This window comes from Pavona decussata, unplaced genomic scaffold (assembly GCF_977016875.1).
Source record: "Pavona decussata unplaced genomic scaffold, jaPavDecu1.1 SCAFFOLD_39, whole genome shotgun sequence".
Classification (NCBI taxonomy): Eukaryota; Metazoa; Cnidaria; class Anthozoa; order Scleractinia; family Agariciidae; genus Pavona; species Pavona decussata.
Genome location: NW_028145461.1, coordinates 14,973 through 30,851, shown reverse-complemented (window position 1 = coordinate 30,851; position 15,879 = coordinate 14,973). Strand labels below are relative to the sequence as shown.

At 38.9% G+C, this 15,879-nt stretch overlaps 1 protein-coding gene across 1 annotated transcript; it reads right to left on the bottom strand.

Annotated features, from left to right (window-relative positions):
- Positions 1-4,693: 4,693 nt before the first annotated feature.
- On the bottom strand, positions 4,694-15,515 carry LOC146483295 (uncharacterized). The gene is made up of 2 exons (XM_085106034.1): positions 15,438-15,515; positions 4,694-7,040 (listed from the first exon to the last, which is right to left on the bottom strand). The coding sequence occupies exons 1-2, from the start codon at positions 15,513-15,515 to the stop codon at positions 6,111-6,113; spliced, it is 1,008 nt and encodes a 335-aa protein (XP_084962160.1). The 3' UTR covers positions 4,694-6,110.
- Positions 15,516-15,879: the final 364 nt, after the last annotated feature.

Sequence of the window (15,879 nt, the reverse complement as noted above, 5' to 3'; positions counted from 1 at the left end):
AGACATAATTATTTTGAAATCCCCCGCTGTGTCCGGCCCTACGTTTCACTTAAACAATGAAACAACTCATATAGTGGGCTTGTGTTTAGCATATTGCATACAACAAAGACGTACTGCCTAAATTGGTCTAAAATTTATTTGGTGCGCGAAAAACTAAATATTATAACGTATACAAAATAATTAGGCTCGTCAGAATTTAAAACAGCCTAAGTGTAGTGTGTGAGGAAAGTCATTAACTACCACATTGAAAGTCGTAGATCGTTGCAGTAAGACATATCCATAATAACGGTTTCAAAATTAAAGTGCATTTGTCTTCATTTTTGGGCCTCTTGGGTCGGGCGGGAAATGGTTGGGAGATGAAACGATTCTGGCGTGCGTTTCTCAAAGGTCCCGGATTCATTTCGGGCCCGAATAACTATTTACGGGCACAATGTACCTTGTCAGAATTCGATTTTGACCAATTTTGAAAGCTAAAACGTTGAAAACTTTACAAAATGGAGAAACACGCGAGGTTGGATTTGACGAAAAACTAACCTGGAACAAAGATCAATAAGAAAGGGGTTTGAACAATGTTTCTCGGACCCGAACACTTTTCGGGAGTTTGCAGTGCACAACTCTACAGGGCACAATGGCAAAATAAAACTTTATGTTCATTTCTGGCTAACTACTGAATATTACTCATTCTTTAGGGTCCCAAAGGGGTTTAGGGTTCCAGGGCTCTGGGCCAATAAAAATTGGGGCTCCAGGGCTCCATAGCAGCTCCGGGCTCCACTGTTGACCAGTATGACTGTAGTCCCAATTTTCACTCAAAATGAAATCAGGGAATAAACGGAATTTAAAATTCAACGTATATCCATCTTTCTTTTGTCTTTCTTTACAAGGGTAAACCGAAAACGTAATTAATCTGATTAATGGCGGGAAAATAATGGTCACGTGTCCATTCGTCCTACATACAACTATGTGGTGATAAAGATGCCCTTTGCCTGCGGAAGGTTATATTTTCTTAAGAGCAAGTTTGCAACTCTTAAACCTGTACGTTTCAAACATAATTTGAAAATCAAGGAGTGCAATATGTAGCTGACGCTTTAATCCAGTCTGAGAGTCTGGGTAAGTGTTTGGATTGAAAAAAACTGATTTATTTAGATTTTTTCTGATTCATTTTATTTAAAAAAAACTTGAAATTAAATACGCGGGTAACCAACTTGACTTCAGAAAACAAAGAAACACAATCAGAATGCGATAATTGCGTTGCACACTAGACAAATGACAAAAGGAATCCATGATTCTATTATCTGTTGCACTTTCTCCTCTCTAGATTCCATTTACTAGCAGTCAGCAAACAAAAGCAATGAGGACTGGGTACTAAAAATGATTGGATTTTAATATTTGGGCTCCGGGCTCCACAGCAAAACTTCCAGGGCTCCGGGCTCCACAGCTAGAAATGATCAGGGCTCCAAGCGGATAAATGATCGGGCTCTGGGCTCCACAGGAAAAAAATCCAAGGCTCCGGGGACCCCACCTCCCCCTTGGGACCCTGATTCTTACTTACATCTGACAACAAAATTCTTAATTTGCATTTTGCACGGAAATTAAGACCCGCCCCAGTCCCTTCCCTGGAGAAACCAGTTTTGAAGCTCGATTGGCCACTGCTTTGTGAAATATCTGCAAAAGCGATCGGGTAACTCCATTCTCTCTTTTTAGATTTCTACCCACAATATCGTGTTTCAGCTACAGTGGAAATTTGAGGAACTGATCCTACGTTTAGAAATATCAAATTTTGCTGCTAAATCTAGCCAATGGACATTGACTTTGTGGCTAATACCTTCAGAGGTAACGAATTAGATTATTTTCTTTAATACTTTTCAAACAGATTTCACATTAAAAATGATTTAACCAACATTCTATCAAATGAGCTGTAAACTGAGCTGTAGCTTTTTTTATAGATTCATTGTTAAGATTGTTTCTCTTAATATCGGTTCCAGACCCCTTATCACTATTATAATAATATACAGTTGAACCTCGATTTAACGAAGACGCTGGGGACCGGCCAAATTTGTTCGTTAAATCGAGGGTTTGTTATATCGAAAACGTCGATACAACGAACTTGAGGGGAAACGACCAAAATGTTCGTTATATCGAGGTCATAGTTAATGATTGATTTGTAACACAGGCGGACTTCTGTCATGCCATTCAATGAAATTTTCGTCACCCAGAAGTGCCGCGTTTTGAGATGCAATTCATCAAGCAAAGTGGCTTTCAGTAGTAATAATTTTCACATTTGAGCTGACACGCAGTTTTTTTTTTTTTACAAAAAACCACACTTTCAGAGTAGCCGGAATTGAAAAATGTTGCAGCATAGAGGTTACACAGAAAATTGACTATGTAAACAGGGAAACGGGCTCTATGCAGAGTTGTTATGTTGCACTACCCAACATTTCCGGATTTTAAAGATTTAATGTTTTTGCTTAAATTTCTGTACCTTTGCCAATAGCATTTTCAGTCCAAACATAACGATATCAATCAAGAGTTTCTTCTGTTTCTCAATACGCGAGCTGTGTGCTGTGCATAACAAAACCGTAGATGCTAGAAAATAGAAACCAGCAGCAGTTTATGTTTAATGAAAGAATTCTTTCAATGTAGACTGCCTCTGTCTTTTGGCTTTTATCCCCAAAAACGTGCCCATCATTGCCGAGAGGCAACGCAGAAATTCTCACTCTTTTTTGTTGACTGTTGATCTGTTCAGCGTTTATCTTCTGCGCGTGTTTACATGAATTCGTTATATCGAGGGAGATTTTACAGTTTGGGCTTCCGGATTATGTTCTTTATATCGAGGTTCTATTCCATACATTTCACTGTAGCTTTGGCCGGGACAAAGAATATCGTTCGTTATATCGAGGACTTCGTTAAATAGAGGTTCGTTAAATGGAGGTTCCACTTTATATAGTTGTAAAAAATTTAACGGTCACTTAATCTGAAAATGTATGTTGACTGAAATACATTCTCAAAAGTACATACATTCACTTGTGTGGTTAGAGAAAGAGATGACCTAAAGAAGAGTCGAACCTGGTTCGTCGGATTGATAGGAGGAAATCTTACCACCAGACTACCGATGGGGGGAGGGGGATGGGAGATATCCGAACCCCAAATATAAAAGATACCTGCTAGCTACCTAAGCTAAATTAGATTGATCGGATTGCTGTTTAGGTAAATCGGAGTACTATTTTATTAGTAACCAGCCTGTCACGGTCAGTGTCCGCCATCTTAATTGGAGTGGGCGTAAAACAAAATTGTCCGGTCCGGTCCAAGCTATAAGGTGCGAGGTGTTTTACTGCTGTCCGCAAAAACTAGAGAAACCAACAAAGCGGATCGAAAACCGCCAATGACAGCACACGAACATAACCTTTTGACCCCTTTGAGCCAACGCTTTTTTGTTTTCCTAGAGGTCCGCTGCAACGATTGACGAAAGTGAAAAACAGTGAAACGGTTGGTTGAATTTTAAACTTCAGAGTTCGCATGTTATTGATAGGCGCTGTAAAATCGAGACTTCTAGAAACATTTTTGCGGCATTTTCGCGGCAAAATGCGAGGGCCCAACGCGGTGATCCAGCTTAAAAATGCCGTCGCCTCCGTCAGGGTTTGGAAGGTTGTTTCTGTGATGGACGCTGTTTTCATCGAAATTTGGTAACATGATACGATAATTTCTTTAGCTATCGAAGACTGGAATTCCCAGTCCAGAAACTGTGAGAAAACTGGTACAAGTAAAGCATTGTGGGATCGTTTGGGTAGACGGATGCACATCGTGTCAATGAATAAACGCATGTTTGACATTTTCTTGCGATATTTTCACTGTCAAAATAACCACCGATCTAGGCTGCGCGCAACGTTGGTACACTTGTAACACCTCAGGGTATTAGAGACAATGTCTCTTGAGACTCGAATACTATTCGAGGCTCAAGAGACCTCATTTGCCAATTTAGGCAAATTATCTCTGGTTTACAGTCTCTTTCGCCAAGTTACGCCGTGTTGGCCCAGTATAAAATTTTTTGCTCAAACTTCGAGTCTCGCGTCGCCGAAGCCGCAGAACGCAGGATCTGTAAAAGATCTTATGAGCCAAAAATATAAATGACCGATTTTAGAGGATAAATAATTTCGAACATCAGCAATACACTTACCTTTTAAAGTTAAATGTTAAATGAAATGCATGGAATTTCGTTTCCAACCACCGATAATTGCTTTAAGTACTTTATATTCGGCATTTTAATTAGCTAACATCAGTTTTACAGGAAAATTCAACGATGTTGGCCGATTGCAGCCCCAACTGAATCACGAATCTCGCATGGAGCCGAATGATCAAAAGAAAGAGTGGAAAGTTAGCTCACCGCTGCCTCATGAGTCAACATTTTTTCTGTATGATGGTTTAAATTGGCGAGATAGATTTCGCTCGTAAGAAGACAATTAGTGGTTTGCATTGCCACCATGTTGGTGTACAAAACAAAAGAAAATTTGCTCACATTGTTTGCATTAAAATGGAATTAACTGCCAGAGGAGAAAAATCTTATTGTTCCTGTACACCAATATGGCCGCCATGACGTCACATGCAAACCATCACTGAAATAGTTAAAAATACTAAGAAAAATTCTCCCCCCCTAAAGATTATTTTACATAACACTGAAAACACAAAGGAACACGGGAGATAGTTTCTGAAGTTTGTTGATTTTGGCCATATCATTCAATTAAATGATAACATTCAATAAAATGATAATATTCAATAATTTTCCTTCAATAGATATAGAGTCAAATGCAAAAACCAAAGTAACAGTTAATTACAGGTTATTAGATCCTTCAAAAGCACGTTTTGGAATTCAGTTATATGAGATTCAAAGCAGTATAAGAAATCTAAAATAGACTAATAAAACTTTAGAAAATTACTGCTATTTAAAATATAAAAGTCGACAAGAAATTGAGTGCGTGAGCTATTTCTAGTTAACTTAAGTATTACGTTGTTCCAGGTTTGAATAAACATTGGTGGTCTTGAAGGTAAGGTAAAATTATATTTAGAACTTTCATGTACAAGAAATAGATTGCGTAGGTTTTTCTGTTCATAAAAACGTACTCTGAAAAGCTTGTGTTAGCCAGGGCAACTATAATAATGCTGCAAGGTCTGGTTCTCTAAGTAGCCATTGTAATGCGCACGTTTCTGAGGCGATGAACTTATTAATAATCGCGCTATTAATCTATATAAAAATACGATAACATTAAATATTTACACTTATATGAAAAAGTTAAACAGAAATAACTTTTAGATTACAAAATCACAATAAATGGTGGGAGCCACAGAACTGACAGAGCAAGGCTCCAGGTCAATGGAAGTTACACCATTTTAATGCAGAAGATGTAATGGGCGTCATATAAATATATACAAAGGCAAAAGTGGAAAACTATAACAATGCTTTCTGAAAAGCAACCAGGTAAAGATAATTCAATAATAGAAGGAAACAACATAGCGACCTTGAGTTAGCATAAAAATAATGGCTTGGTAACAGTTGGAACTCAAAGCCAAATAAAAGTAGAACAGTAAAAAAAAATTTCCATGTGTAGAAATCATTGACTATTAAGGGCGTAATTGACTGCATTAGCATACCAGCCGTTTCAGTTTAGCTGAGATTTAAGTTTCCCTAGAGAGCAAGTCGTTGCTTATGGATACTCTTTGAATATGATTAGAACAGCTGGTCTAAACGAGCGAGCAAATAACATATCTTTCTTCTTCTTCTTTTTTTTTTTTTTTTGTTCTCTTCTCTTGTATGGATGGTCATAACTCACTTGCATATTTGAGATACGGTTAGAGACATCAGCGTTCAAGTATTGTTATCTAAACTCTAAAAGCTCCATATCCACAAGAATCTTGATTTTCTTTAGTTTGCATGCAGAGTTATATACCTCTGATCTTTTCTCTAACAGTCTGTCTGTCAAATAAGACAAGTCTACTGATCCTGCTAATGATTTTGTTTTCTCTCCGCCAAAATCATACAACGTGCAATCTGAAGGTATTTACTGTCTTTTCACTTTGTCATCAGGAGTCCGGTGAGAAACGACCTGAAGGTTTCCCTCGATTCACACAGGTTCGTTAGTGGGGCTGTTAAGTTCAAGGCTTTCTGAAATGCTTTTTATTCCACCCCCCAAGATGTCCATATCTTCGTAAAAGAACTTTGAAAGGAAGAACTTCCCTAAGTAAGCTCTTAGCGCATTATTGATTATCTTGAGCATCAAGCTGGCGACAACTTTAACGTCAGGCGGAGCTTCGGTAAGGTAGCCATTGTTTACTCCCTGTAACTGCTGGACGCTGGATGAAGTCAAGTTTTTTTGGAATTCCGAGTGAGGTGGTTGCATCAGAGCTGTGTAGGGGCTTTCTGACCTGACATTTAGGACTTTGTGGATAGCTTGTGTCGAGCCAAGAATGGCCAAGGTATAACTCTCAAGTGTATAGACAAGTAATGCTGCTTGGTAAATCCGCAACTTCGACGAAGATTTGACTTTGGGCAGAAAGTTCAAGAAATGTACCAGTGTCACTACCAAAGTCTCCTCAATCATAAAAAGCACGTACGCGATTGTTTTCAACGTTTGCCCCTTGTGTGAAATTGCCAGTCCATCATAGACGCACACTGAAATAATCGTGGCAAGGTTCAACCAGAAGTACGCTGTTTTGCATAACATGTGCTTTAAAACCACCCAATATCCAGGGAAGTGGGACAAACGGCGTAAATAGAAGATAAAGAAAGCGTTAGTTAAGGCACACAGGGAGAGCCAGACAACTTCAAAGATCTTGGGACTGGGAAAAAGGCGAAAATTCTCACAAAGTGCCGTGTTATGCAATTCCCTGAAGAAACATTCCGAATCCCACGCAGTGAACATGCTAAGCCCAACCAAGCGAGCTACGAGAACCAACAGAGCCAATGCCTGCAATGCCCACTTGCGTTTGACTCTAAATCCCAAGGCGGCATTTGCAAACCGTTTTTCTAGACTCGTTTTCTTGATTAGCACCTCCTGCAATATAAATATTTAACAATTATGACACGAGCGCGCGTTGGATATGAGATGATAGATAGCCAACGAGGCGCGTAGCGCCGAGTTGGCTATAATCATCTCATATCCAACAAGAGCAAATGGAATAATTGTTTTATTAAAAACAATCAAGAAATATTGCTAGATCCTACTGATTTCGCTGTGTAAGAATAACCAGCAGAAAATTTAATGGCCACCATTTCTCAGCCATGGTATAATGGCTCATATACCATGACCGCTAAGCCAATCAAATCCCTCTAATTGCATTATACAATGATTCAGTTTTTAATAAATATATATATATATACGACGATGTAAATATCTGAGATTTGCTATCCTCGAAAAATTGAGCCAACAAAGTCTGATCTATGTATTTTAGCTACCACAAGCAGTCTGGCAAAATCCCCTATACAGCGTTGTAAATTATTTCTGAAAAGAGGAGTGGGTAATAAGACACTTGATTTGACTTAATGGACCCACCCATGGAACTGAGCTTTCATTTTTCCTCAAAATTGCAGCGCATGGCCTATTTTATCGAAGGGCCGGGATGTAGAGATGGGTGGAAGGGGGAGGCGATGGTCCGCACAGGGCGCAGAGTCAAATTTGATGTAAATTCTGTATTTTTACTGTAAGCTCACCGTAAGCTACGGTAATGCGCCCGCAGTCATTGATGCATGCGGCTTCTGTCTTGGGGGTAATCTTTCAACAGGCGCGTCATAAGATGCCATGATGCTTCGTTTGATTACTTTCATGTGTTTAAATCAACAAACTCGATTAACAACGCAATTTCCCACTGAATTTAAGCTAAGAGAATTAATTTACATTAAATCTGATTCCTCTGCGCGCTGTGTGGTCCGCCTTCAAGTTAATCCGTTTCTCTTTTAAATACCAACGTTTACCGATAGCACACCTGAGAGCGCAACTCTGCGTTGCAATTTCTGCCAAGAATTCAAGGCACAGTTGTTCAAAAACTGATTAACTATAATCTACGATTAAAAGTTAACCGAGGTTTTGTATCTCGCTCGTTAAAAACGATTTTGAAATCTAATTTTAAGCTCGTGGCAAAAAAAGAAAAAAAAAACCATTTAAGCCAAACTGAGGGATAAAAATTTATCGGATAAATCTTTATTGGTTGGTAATTAAACTCGAATCAGAGTTCATGTTAATCCAGTACTGTATTAGCTTAATCCGGCTTTGAACAACTGGGCCCTGATCAGGTTTGTTTACCCTTACGTTTCACAGTCTTTTTCGCCAATCCCCTATCGTGCACTATACCAAGGAGAAAAGGTATAACTCACTATATGAAGCTGAGCCTCTCCCCCCCCCCAGCCGTGAACTGCTGCTAAAAAATAGTTCGCGGGGAAAAAATACAGAGAAATGTATGACTGGATGACTGGATGCTTTCTGTCACAGCTACATCCCTCAAATCCTTTTCCTAGTGCCAAAAGTTTCCAATTCATGAATTGTTCAGAACGGTGAGGGTAAAAGGAGGAATGAGTTTGCGGAATGGAATGTGGAATGACGTGCGGAATGGCATAATTATGCAAAATACGAGTTGCGGAATGACATAATTATGCGAGATACGATTTATGCATAATGACTCACAGAAATACATTAAACTGAAAAAGCGCGCCTTTTTTTGGGCGCCAATTTGCAAATACAGCCTTTTTGTAACCATTTCAACCGAAGAATGCATCACAAAAACCCAAACAATGGTATCTTCGAATTCAAACTTTTTTCTTTCGATTCTCATCGCATAGCCGTTGATGCAACATAGCAGCTCGTGGACTTTTATCGTTCGCGAGTGAACACAAGATTTGTAATACATTTGCATTAAAGAGGCTTGTTTATTTACGTAACCTGGTTTCCATTCCACACGAGTCGTCCGCCATTACGGGAGATGTATACAACTCAATCGAAGGCTGGTTAAACTTGACATGTTTCAAGCTTTCACAGCGCCTCGCAGGAAAAAGACGTGAGTAAAGAACCGCCTCTGTTTATTTTTGAAACGATTTGTGTCACTTGTCGAGGATTTATCTGGTTATGACGAATGTGGTGGATCGGTCATGCTCATTTCCGTTGTTTTACGTTTTATATTAATCAATTTATCATACACAGCCAAACACACACACACACGCAAAAAATAAATAAATAAATGAAAACGAAAATAAAAATTTAACCGCAATCTATACCGCAGAACTCTTTCCCCGTATTTTGACGTGTAGATTTCGGTTTTTTATTTTCGAAGGAAGGATCTTGATGTAACAAATTTTCAACTCCAACATGTTATAAGAAACTATATCTAAGCAATTCGGGAAAGATTTCCGCACAGCCCCATACATTATTTATCCATGCACAACTGTCACACTAACCCACTTCCAAAAACGACGAGCGTGAAAACAGAGTGTGTGCCAAATGTATAGATAGTTATGCATGGGGCTGTGCAGATATCTTGACGCAACTCATACTAAAAATACTGTAAGAGACTAATGTCACTTGAAGCCTACTTTCTTGTATTGTACTGGTTATCCAAATCCATAAAATCTCGGTTTTAGAGAGGAAACATGAAATTCAGTCCACTTTGGAGAAGAGAGGGGTAGGGGGAGGGGAACTGCAATAACTGTTGCAACGTGTTGAAATAACACCCATGCCCATTTTTAACCATGAATAGTGCATGTCCCTCTGACTTATCAGTGATGGAATCACCTTCAGCGTGTATACTTTACAGTGAGAAGAACTTGCAAATAAATCATACTGATAATGCGCCGATCAACTCGAAACTTCAACATCCCCCCCCCCCCCCCCCCGGGCAAACCCCGGGCATTTGAACTTTTGAAGATTGGATCGTTCAAATTCGCGCCCCCTCGGGCCAAAATGGTGTTCAAATGCCCTACCTTATCGTCGGATTTGTCTGTCAAATGCCCCTCCTAAAGAACAATCGTTGTCGGCTCCTGTCATGAGTTACTACAAAAACCACAACTTTAACATTGAAACTAATGATTGAAAATTGAATTTATTAAGTCAGACAATGTCAATCAGCAAGTGTAAGCTGTTCTAACTCCGAAACACGGCAAAGGTTGTTAAAATGAGTTAGCCGGCTACGTAGACTGTTCGAGTGGCAGGGTATTCTGCACTTTAAGCTAAAGAGGCGGTTTTTCATTCGACAGTTTTTATTTCTTTCACTATTCACTGCGGGACAAAGCCGCAGCTTGACTCATTGTATAAAAAAATCTACATCGTTTATATACAATCTATAAAAATAATTAATATTTAAGCACTCTCACTTTTGAAGACCTTTTTTTGTAAGCTTTTTTTGTAATGCTGTATCTCTTCCTTTAAACTCTTCCATCTCGTCCAAACATGTGTTTATAGCTGTTAGCGACTTCGGCGCGCCCCCAAAAAAGCGATTTGAAACCTGACACTTCCGGTTCAATTTTTCCCACCCCACCCAGGCAAGGTCAAATTCCCCACCCCTGGGAAGACCTTACCCGTCAAATTCCCCACTCCCAGGCACAGAAAATAGTCAAATGCCCGGGGTTTGCCCGGCGGGGGGGGGGGGGGGATGTCGAAGTTTCGATTTGATTGGCGCATAACATCCCAAAATATTCCTAAGATGGAGAAAGCTTCTTCACCACTGTAACAACTATCATCCATCACAATGCCTGAACAATCCAGTCACATTGTATTTTATTTTCAAAGTATAAAACATGTTACCCCAAACATTGTTTATTCTGATCTTTGAAGTGGGTATCTCAGTAGGCGTTTCAACATTATGCTAGCTTATAGTGGGGCAAAGCCTTAAAGAATATGTTAGTATTATATACTGGTTTTTCGGCTTTTTTCTATACTGGCAAGGTCCCACATTAAATCATTTTTTTTTTTTTTGACATTTTACAAACTGTAAGCAAGAACATGACAACATCACTTTGAAAACGATAAGGTTGTTGAGTTGTTTTCAAAAAACATAACTAATTATGTAATGAACAACTCATTTTTTGGCGTGAAAACAGCCTTAAATGAAGATACTGTTTGTAGAGTTTTCATATTACAAGCTCTATATGTGGACATGGAAACTGCTATGACAACTAGAATTACCAGCTAAAGTTATGGTGGATATAGTTTTGGTTGTCATAAGAGAGGATCAAGTATATGTGTGGGCTTAATCCTCTAATGGTCTTACAAGACTTATTGGAATGATGACGATTCCCCTTGGTTTATTTTTAGGTCAGTCATCAAGAATCATAAAAATTAATTTTTAAAAAATTATGTGTACGTAAACAAAAAACAAAAAAACTCTGGTTGTATGGTTGACCTAAAAAAAAGTCATCAATAGCGAACAGCTGGGTATGTATCGGAACATGTATGGAGAATTCATACTTTTGAATGATCCTCTCTTGCTTGCTGTTGTTGTTGCCAAACGTTAACTCCATGTGAACAGTTTATTATTATTGCTCTACACCCCAAGGGGAAATGGGAGGTCAATTTTAGGGCGATGTAAAAATGCTTGTCCCTGACAGGGGTTGAAAATTTGCAGTTTTGAACCATTGCGGTAGAAATCTGAATCTCTGCTTTCAAAACCTCAAAGGAAAGCTTTTTGGTGCTGTGCAATGAGGAAACTGCTTGATTATTTCAATATTTTGTTTTGGTAACCCTTAAGGAAACTACATTGGGGCCACACCTATGCCAAGAGAGTCTGGTACAATTTAGAACATTCTGTTCAACATTTTTGACGGCTTGTCCCTTCAGTTTTATGTAAGAGTCCCCCCTTCCCCTGGGGTGTAAGTGTGGTTACATTACATCTTTGTAGAGCTACTTGAGTTACTGTTGTTGAGCTACTGAGCAATCCAACCATTTATGGGTTTACCTCTGCGAGACCTGTGATACTCACCAATCAGATAAAACAAGGAAAACCAAAAAAGTCAACAATAGGGTGAGTAGAGGAAAACTTCACAGGCTCTTGTAATGAGGCACAGACCATAATACCGTAAAATTCCGGTTACGGGTGGGGATACGTAAAAAGGAAATGTCACCGGCTTTTTTAGGGGCAAGGGGGGAAGGGGTGTTACGTGTTTATATAAAGATCAAAGATGGGCCTATAAGTGGAAGAGTGGTAGGGGTTTATCACGGAATAAAATTTTCGTTTACAAATAGATGGCCCAAAAATCGAGGCGATTTATTAGCAGGGGAGGGGGACTTAAAACCGGGACTTCATGGTATGGGATAACCAGTACAATACAAGTTTATATCGATTCTTTAAAATAAAAGAAAAAAAAAAAGGAGATAATAATTACGGTATGGTATTAATTACCGAGGCTTAAAGTGACATTAGTCTCTTACAGTATTTTTAGTATGAGTTGCGTCAAGATATCTGCACAGCCCCATGCATAATTATCTATACATTTGGCACACACTCTGTTTTCACGCTCGTCGTTTTTGGAAGTGGGTTAGTGTGACAGTTGTGCATGGATAAATAATGTATGGGGCTGTGCGGAAATCTTTCCCGAATTGCTTAGATATAGTTTCTTATAACATGTTGGAGTTGAAAATTTGTTACATCAAGATCCTTCCTTCGAAAATAAAAAACCGAAATCTACACGTCAAAATACGGGGAAAGAGTTCTGCGGTATAGATTGCGGTTAAATTTTTATTTTCGTTTTCATTTATTTATTTATTTTTTGCGTGTGTGTGTGTGTTTGGCTGTGTATGATAAATTGATTAATATAAAACGTAAAACAACGGAAATGAGCATGACCGATCCACCACATTCGTCATAACCAGATAAATCCTCGACAAGTGACACAAATCGTTTCAAAAATAAACAGAGGCGGTTCTTTACTCACGTCTTTTTCCTGCGAGGCGCTGTGAAAGCTTGAAACATGTCAAGTTTAACCAGCCTTCGATTGAGTTGTATACATCTCCCGTAATGGCGGACGACTCGTGTGGAATGGAAACCAGGTTACGTAAATAAACAAGCCTCTTTAATGCAAATGTATTACAAATCTTGTGTTCACTCGCGAACGATAAAAGTCCACGAGCTGCTATGTTGCATCAACGGCTATGCGATGAGAATCGAAAGAAAAAAGTTTGAATTCGAAGATACCATTGTTTGGGTTTTTGTGATGCATTCTTCGGTTGAAATGGTTACAAAAAGGCTGTATTTGCAAATTGGCGCCCAAAAAAAGGCGCGCTTTTTCAGTTTAATGTATTTCTGTGAGTCATTATGCATAAATCGTATCTCGCATAATTGTGTCATTCCGCAACTCGTATTTTGCATAATTATGCCATTCCGCACGTCATTCCACATTCCATTCCGCAAACTCATTCCTCCTTTTACCCTCACCGTGTTCAGAAGCGATATTTTCTGAAAATTATTTGACATCGGATTTCCATACAAACACTGTTATTTCAAGCCTGTTTGCCTACCCGTGAAAATGGCGTCGAAAACCGTGAGAAGGCCTATTAAGCTAAATAAATCCAGGATTAAAAGTTAAGAGAGGCTTTCAGCTCGCTCGTTAATTTTTTTAAATCTAATTTTAAGCAAATGGTAAAGAAAAGTCAAAGCCAAAACCGAGGAACAAAAATGTTTTTGAAGAATCTATATTGTTCGGTAGTTAAACTCGAATCAAAGGTCTCGTTAATCCAGGATTCATTGGGCCTTGAACAACTGGGCCCTGATCATTTAAACAAAGCTTTCTGATGACTTGAACAGGTAAATGAATGGTATTTAGAATTATGCTTAAAGTTATTTGCTTCTTTGATTTTCATATCTAAAGTAAGAGCAGCAGTTGTTCGCTAATGTAGAAAATTACAAATTTTCCAAACGGTGGCTTGCTAAGAATTTTTTGTTCAGAAAAAATCGAATCATCAACGCGGCGAGGAAATGTTGAGACGAGTGTTTTGTGACCAAATAATTAAGCTAAATACCGTCACGGTCTATGCGGAACTCGTTTCGTAAAATACAGTCTTTAATTTGTGAAACTGAGCAGTTTGGCCCTCTTGACTCCCGTTTTTTTTTTTTTTTTTTACTCAGAAATCATCATTGCGGTGAGGAATGTTTAAGAAAAGGGTCTATAAGCTTTCTGTCACAGCTACATCCCTCCAATTTTTTTCTTAAAATCCTTTTTCTAGTGCCAAAAGTTTCCAATTCATGAAATTTAAGAAGCGATGTTTTATGAAAATTATTTGACATCGGATTTCCATACAAACACTGTAATTTCAAGCCTGTTTGCCTACCCGTCAAAATGGCGTCGAAAACCTTGATAAGGCCTATTGGTTTTCGCACAACCACGGGCCCAGATGTTTTTCTTTCACTTTCGTTAAACTCAGGGAAACACCCTGAATCTCCTCTTATCCAATTGCTTTTCCGCAAAGTAGAAAAGACAAGCAACGATATGCAAAGGACTTTGGACTCACTCGTGAAATGAACTAAAGCTATGGTTTTTGTTTTCACTGCATGGCGTATTTTCCCAAGAGAACGGAGGGGTAGGTGGTCCTCCTACAGTTAACCCCTTTCTCTATCATATACGAACATTTTTCGAAACGGTAGCGCACACCTGACAGCCTAACTTTGCCATGTAATTAAAATATTGCCCTGAATTCTAATCATGTGTTTGTTTACCTTTCCCTTTTTACAGTCTATTTTCTGGACCCCTTTACATACTAAAATGTTAAATTTCGCTCGATCCCCTATCATACGCTACCAAGGAGAAAAGGTACAACTCACTATATGAAGCAGCCTCTCCGATCCCCCGGGCATAATTTAGGTCGACTGAGCTTGATATTTGGATGAAGAATTAAAGATACGAGCATCGTAGCAGTCATATTTTTGTGTATGAGAAACTAAAAGAGGAATAAAACTTACACCGGAGGTGTAAAGTTTCTCAATTGAACGAAACGTGCTCTGCGTAGACCATGAGGGGATTTAACTTTTCTGTTTACATTCTTAGAAACGCTTTTCGTAAATATTCCTCACCGCAATGATGATTTCTGGGTAAAAATAAACAGGTGAGTCAAGAGGGCCAAACTGCCCAATTTCTCAAGTTAAAGACTACAATGGCGAAAACGTGGCGCTTCCAAGTATAGTCCGCTATATGAAGTATCTTCTGCGGCCCAGGGATTAAATTTTGGTTAACTGAGCTTAATATTTGCGTAAAGAAATCCAACTTCATGAAACGAGAAGCCTGTTTTTTTTTTTTTTTTTTTGTTTTCTAGAATCAAAAGATAAACTATGACGCTTTGTCGTCCTCGCATTAATGTTTCGAACAAATGGGCTTTGCAGAAAGACTCAAGTACATTTCTGGACTCTTTGCTGTAACAATTTGGTGCAAGAGGTAAGAGGTATAATCAGTTAGATGTAACAGTACATTAATTGGAACTGACCTTTTCGCTCATCGTTCGTTTCTTGACACTTGTTAGTTGGAACTCCGAACTCAGAATATGGAACCGAATGATCGCCATCTGTTGTTGCTACTACAGTTGGAACGTCGCCTACAATATGAGACCCCCAATATCAACATACGATATCAGGTGCCGACCTACCATAACAGGCGGCGATACTATAGTCTGTTGTTAAGTCGTGTTTTGGTGGAAAAACTGGCAATGTTATTGTTCCGGCTTCGCGATGTCTGTTGCAAGGAAGCGAAAATCTCCAATCTTGTGCCAGGCAAACACAAAAAAATGAAGTGGCAATACAATAGTTTCAACTGCTGGCCACTGAGTTGTGATGTAAAAGTCAAGTGACGAAGACAGACATAGAGCATCTATGCGTGCATTTTATGCTTCATAATGTTTCGGGCGAATATTCTGTTTTATTGCAATTCAA